Source organism: Galeopterus variegatus, unplaced genomic scaffold (genome assembly GCF_000696425.1).
Source record: "Galeopterus variegatus unplaced genomic scaffold, G_variegatus-3.0.2 Scaffold381, whole genome shotgun sequence".
Lineage (NCBI taxonomy): Eukaryota > Metazoa > Chordata > Mammalia > Dermoptera > Cynocephalidae > Galeopterus > Galeopterus variegatus.
In genome coordinates this window covers 386,831-392,679 of record NW_007726492.1, presented here as the reverse complement: position 1 = coordinate 392,679, position 5,849 = coordinate 386,831, and the positions used below count along the sequence as shown (strand labels likewise).

The 5,849-nt window shown below is 34.5% G+C and overlaps 1 protein-coding gene across 1 annotated transcript in view; it reads left to right on the top strand.

Annotated features, from left to right (window-relative positions):
* The first annotated feature begins 534 nt into the window (after positions 1–534).
* Positions 535–5,849, top strand: part of IL13RA2 (interleukin 13 receptor, alpha 2) — a 13,765-nt gene continuing 8,450 nt past the window's right edge. The window contains exons 1-4 of the mRNA XM_008568152.1: positions 535–631; positions 2,781–2,932; positions 4,001–4,154; positions 4,683–4,803. Of these exons, the coding sequence (XP_008566374.1) occupies positions 538–631; positions 2,781–2,932; positions 4,001–4,154; positions 4,683–4,803 (521 nt within the window). The 5' untranslated portion in view covers positions 535–537. The remainder of the gene's footprint in view (positions 632–2,780; positions 2,933–4,000; positions 4,155–4,682; positions 4,804–5,849) is intronic.

Below are 5,849 nucleotides of genomic sequence, written 5' to 3'. Positions count from 1 at the left end.
TGCTTTTGGTTTTGCTCGGAAGAGTATGTGTCAGTGTGTTTTATTTGTTGCTGGGAGAGAGGATTGCTATGGAGACTAATGATGTCGTAACTCCCTCTGAGCCCCAATAAGTCCACTCTGTTGGGTCTGACTCAGTCTTCAAAAGGAGGGCTATTCGAAGTCACCATATCCTCGTCACATCCTGGTCGTAGCAAGTAGAAAAGTGTGTGTGTGTGTGTGTGTGTGTGTGGTGCGTGCGTACGTGCTAAGTGAGAAGTTACAGGGGTTTTTTGTTTGTTTGTTTTGCTTTGTTTTTACTCTTATTAGAAGAATGAGACAAGAATCTTCCCTTTCCAATTATATTGATTCCAAACCTGATTATTTCCATTTCTGTGATCCAAGGGGACACAGTTTTCCCAATTCTTGGTAGAAAACCCACGGAGAACTCCCAAACGTATTTTTAATTACATTTAGTAATTTGATTATTTGAATTAAGGTAAGGTTAAAATGTTACATTTTTCCTTCTTAGGAGATTTCACGATCCTAAGCCTTGAAGAAATGGCTTTGATTTGCTTGGCTATCGGATGCCTATATACCTTTCTTATTTGCACAGCTTTTGGCTATACTTTGTCTCCAAACACCGAGATAAAAGGTAAACCAGTAAATTAAATAGAATTTTAATGGAGTAGTTTTAAATTTAGGGATATGAACTGTCTTTTCAACCTACCTCATGGAAGTGCCTAAATAGTAGATGGATTGTCACTGGAAATATTTCAGGAAGTCTGTGTACAAAAAATATGTTCTTACTAGTCAAGCCTCAAGTAATAAGGTAACTGATGATGACAGACATTTTGTGACATAAAAGCCAAATTAAAAGATACTTCCCATAACTTTTGTATAGTCTTTTTTAACAAATAAGTTTAATATCTGAAACCTCATTGCCTGGTACTCAACTAACTGGCAACTTTCCTTAATAATTATCATTAACTTTTATGACAATTAGATAAGTAAGAAAAAATATACAGATATTTAAAGTAAAATTTAAAAATAATTACAGAATTATCAAGGCATGTCTAAGGAAATTTTCTTATAGAAGAGTGTAATTAGTACAATGCATTTGGCAAAGATTTTTAACATTAAGGATTCAAATAACAGGATTGTGAGTTCATCCTCAACAGAGACCTTCTTTTTAGGTGCATGTGGTTCCAGATCAAATCATAATTTGTGCCTCAGTTTCTTTTTTGTGGATTATTTTCTTCACCTCAATAAGTATTATGAAGTGAAGTACTAAAATGAACAATGTTGTAGAAATGGGAGGAAATTATTAGCAAAAAAGCAACATGAGAGCAGTACTACAGTACTGATAGATTTGCTAGTAGGAAAATTTATGGAATTATTATACATAATATATATCAAACATATGTATTATATATGTATATATTTATATAAGTACATATAATATATATTATATAATATATAATATATATATATATACATGAGGGTACTTCAAAAAGTTTGTGGAAAAATAGAATTAAAAAGTAATACACGTCTTTCCATGAACTTTTTGAATTACCTTTGTATATTCAGGATATAGTTTTTGTTGCTTTTTAAATCACCAGATGGGGGAACCATTGCCTCTCACTGTCTTCCCCTACCACTCCAAAATAATACAGGCTGATTCCCGATGTCACTCTACCATTCAGCTGCCTACCACTTTTTCTCGAGTCTTTCCAAAGAGTGGCCCTGGTTGCCATACTCTGGGGATAGCTCTGATCTTTAGTTAACTAGAGGATTCAATTACGTGAAATGGACCAACAAGATCTGCCTGTTCTCCAAATTCTTAAGTCATCTAGCCACAGTAGAGACATTTAGTATTTTCTATCGCTCTTTTTTTTTTTTTTTTTTTTTAAAGATGACCGGTAAGGGGATCTTAACCCTTGACTTGGTGTTGTCAGCACCACGCTCAGCAGTGAGCGAACCGGCCATCCCTATATGGGATCTGAACCCGGGGCCTTGGTGTTATCAGCACCGCACTCTCCCGAGTGAGCCACGGGCCGGCCCTCTATCGCTCTTTTGTGTCTGCCACAACAGTATATGCATATAGTAAACACTGAATTAATACTGATTGGTTTTTGTTATTAGAGAGATTTATGTAATAAGGTGTTCCCATTCCAGACCAAATTCTGGTCTACATGACCACAGAGATAATTCCATGTTAAATTTCTTGGTTTTGTTCAATCTAAGTACCTAGTGAGACAAAGTCACATTTTGCTTACATGATTTCTTAAAGAGAGGACAACTATATAGCAGTAATCTAGATTTTTAAATAGCTTTATGAGATAAAATTTACACAATATAAAACACCCTTTTCAAATGTACTATTTAGTGGTTTTTAGTATATTCACAAAGTTCAGAATATTTTCATCACCTCCAAAAGAAACCCTGTGCCCATTAAGCAGATGTGCTGCATTCCCCCCTCCCCCAGCCCCTGACCACTAATAATCTACTTTGTGTTTCTATGGATTTGCCCATTCTGGACATTTCATATAAATGGAATCATACAATATGTGTTTTTTTATGACTGGCTTCTTTCACTTAGCATGTTTTCAAGGTTCTTCCATTTTGTAGCATCTATTAGTACTTCATTTATTTTTATGGCTTAGTAATATTCCATTGTGCGGATGTACCTTATTATGTTTATCCATTCATCAGTTGATGGATATTTGGAAATAGTCTATATTTAGCAATCTTTGTTATAAAACACAGAAGGAAATAAAAATATTTTATTGATTTTATTTCAGTTAATCCACCTCAGGATTTTGAGATAGTGGATCCTGGATATTTAGGTTATCTCTGTTTGCAATGGAAGCCTCCACTGTCTCTGGATAATTTTATGGGATGCACTATAGAATATGAATTAAAATACCGAAACATTGATAATGAAAGATGGACGGTAAGGAAAGTATGTGCTTACGATATCAGAGTGATCATTAGATGTTTTCTTGTGATTCCTGACTTTGTTGTCCACTCCAATTCCCATATATCAATAGTTTTAATTAGTATATAACAGGCTGCCATTTCTGCTTGTATCTCCTGTGCACCCTACTACATCTATTTTATCCCATCCAGTGTTAAGACTACCATTGGAAGTTCAGGAAAAAAAAAAAACAAAACTTGGTCTCATGGAATATGGACTTGAAGAGCACTTATGCATTTTATCATATTTTGTAGTTACTTATATACTTAAGATATGGATCACATATATGCTACTGGTCTGTGAGCTCTTTCTCTGTAGGAGTCAAGCCTTATTTATCTTTGTACTGTCCCCACAGAACACGGCATGGTTCTTTGCATATATTGTAGTAAGTGCTCAATGAAAGTTTTTTGAATTGTTAACTCTTCACATATTCGACAAGCATGTTCTTTCAAAGATTTCCTTTGTAGAAGGCATTCTGTTAACTCCTTAATTCAGATGGGAAGTTTCAGGGACAATTCAATCAAACACTTATTGAGCAACATTTTGTGCCAGGCACTCTGCTATGTATTGCGAATGTGAGAATAAATAATATATGATTTTCATCCTCCAGGAGCTTCCAATTTTTCCAGCTTTTCCCATATACCTGTAGGATTTTACTTTATGTGATTCCTGAAGTTTTCATATATTTAGAATGTGACAAATCATTTGACATGTGATGTGCATATGGTGTGTGAAAATTATCTATTTGATTCCAAGTTGGTTATGGCTCAAGATCATGCCACAAAGCCTTTTTTCCCTTCCAGAAGTTTTTGTTTTTGTTTTGAATTAGATGTGAAGATTCAAATGATCTCATCAAATGATATGATATACAGAGGTGAGCTCTGCTGGAAATATATCTGGGGCATTGTATCAGATAATTGTCAGGAGTGTCTTAGATATTGGGAGTTCTCCAGGATATTAATGACTTCATTGTCTTATTAATGTGGCTTACTATACTATGGCAGTTTCTGAGTTTGACTTTGTCTTATCTTCTTTATCAAACAGACCATCATCACTAAAAATCTGCATTACAAAGATGGGTTTGATCTTAACAAGCACATTGAAGCAAAGATACACACACTTTTGCCAGTACAATGCACGAATGGATCAGTAGTTCAAAGTTCATGGTCAGAAGCTACTTATTGGGCATCACCACAAGGTTAAAACAAAGTTCTCTTTTCTTACTTAATACTGTCAGAATAATCCATATAAGGAATAAGTCCCTTAATTCTTATGCAACAGATTGTATGTACAATAGATCCTGTGACATTGTGGCACAAAATAGAATCCTTCTTAGTAGTGGGTGACTGGCATTTTGAATTTTTTAAATCAGCATACATCTTTGGCAAAACCTACATCTTATTATATTAATGTAGTTAGTTTTGGGGTCATATTAGTAGACATTCATGAGTATTTGCTCAACTGCTCAGAGCATCCTAGAATAATCAATTTAATACTTTTCCATATGCTTTATACTAGTATCTGTAAACGAGCCCTCAAAGTTTTTGATTTTGCATATCCCACTTACAGTGAAGTGATTTCCAATAACTTCCTTCTGAAATATTCCTGATTTTGTTGATTGCTAAATGAAGTGGAGGGACAAAATAAATGAAATAAAATTGCTAGTGATTTCACAAATGATTCATCACCATGACTTTCAAGAATTCACAGTTCATTCATTCCTCAGGAAATGTGGAAACTAAAATTCAGGACATGGATTGTGTGTATTACAACTGGCAATATTTATTCTGTTCTTGGAAACCTGGCATAGAAGTACATTTTGATACCAATTACAACTTGTTTTACTGGTAAGTATTTTTATAATTAGAATTCATATTAGGAAAATATCTACCAAACTTAATCCACAATATGAGTGACTATATTTTTACCAAATTAAATTCATCTTATTTGTCAGAGTTGTATTTATAATGATTCTTTATAATTATTTGGGGCTTTCAATGGGAGTAAGTGGTTTTAGGCTGTGTGTACTGGAAGGCATTCTATGGGTGATACAAGGAATGCAATCATTATTTCTGTACTGGATTAAATTTTGTATTTTTTTAGATAGGTGGTGCTATAACCTAAAACATTCTGGCATATTTTATATTCTTAACTTTAAAAAAAGCAGTTATCTATTAAACTGGATCTTATTTCTGACTCCCTATCTTTGTTAACTGTCCCTGAGGCTTTTAAAATTACAGCCATCTTGACTCTTCTATTTCCTTCATTCACTGTGTTCTGACACTCTTCTGCAAGATTGCACATTGTTTCTTCATTTCCCATCTCTACTGTAAGAACTCTACTTTAGGCTTCCCTTATTCCACATCTGGATGATTGCCATAGCCTCCAAAATGATGGTCACTCTGCTTCCAGTGTCTCCCCCTCCAATCTCACCTCTTCCTATTCACTCTGCACACTGTAACCAACTTTATCTTCCTGCACTGTTGTTTGCAGCCATTCAAGTTTCTGCTTCACTGTTTCACTGCCTTTCCAACATTGCCATCTACTATCACCAATGTGAATGTTCCACTCCATTTACATCCATCTCTACATTTTTTTCTCACTCGTGTTATGACCTTTTATGCTTTGTGTGTATGGCCATCTGTAATGCCCTCTGGCTCTCTCTTTCTCTTACCAACTCTTATCCTTCCTTTAAGGCCCATCTGGTATCCAATTTCATTAACCCTTTACTAATCATCTTCAGTTTTTCTTTGAACTATTATTTTTTACAGCTCTTCATTATTTATTGTCCAGATTGTATTTAAATCTTTTCTCATACGTGTGTGCTTTTCCTCCTCTCACATTTTTAAGGGATTGGGTGGGCATGAACTGTTTCTTTTTTTTTTTTTTTTTT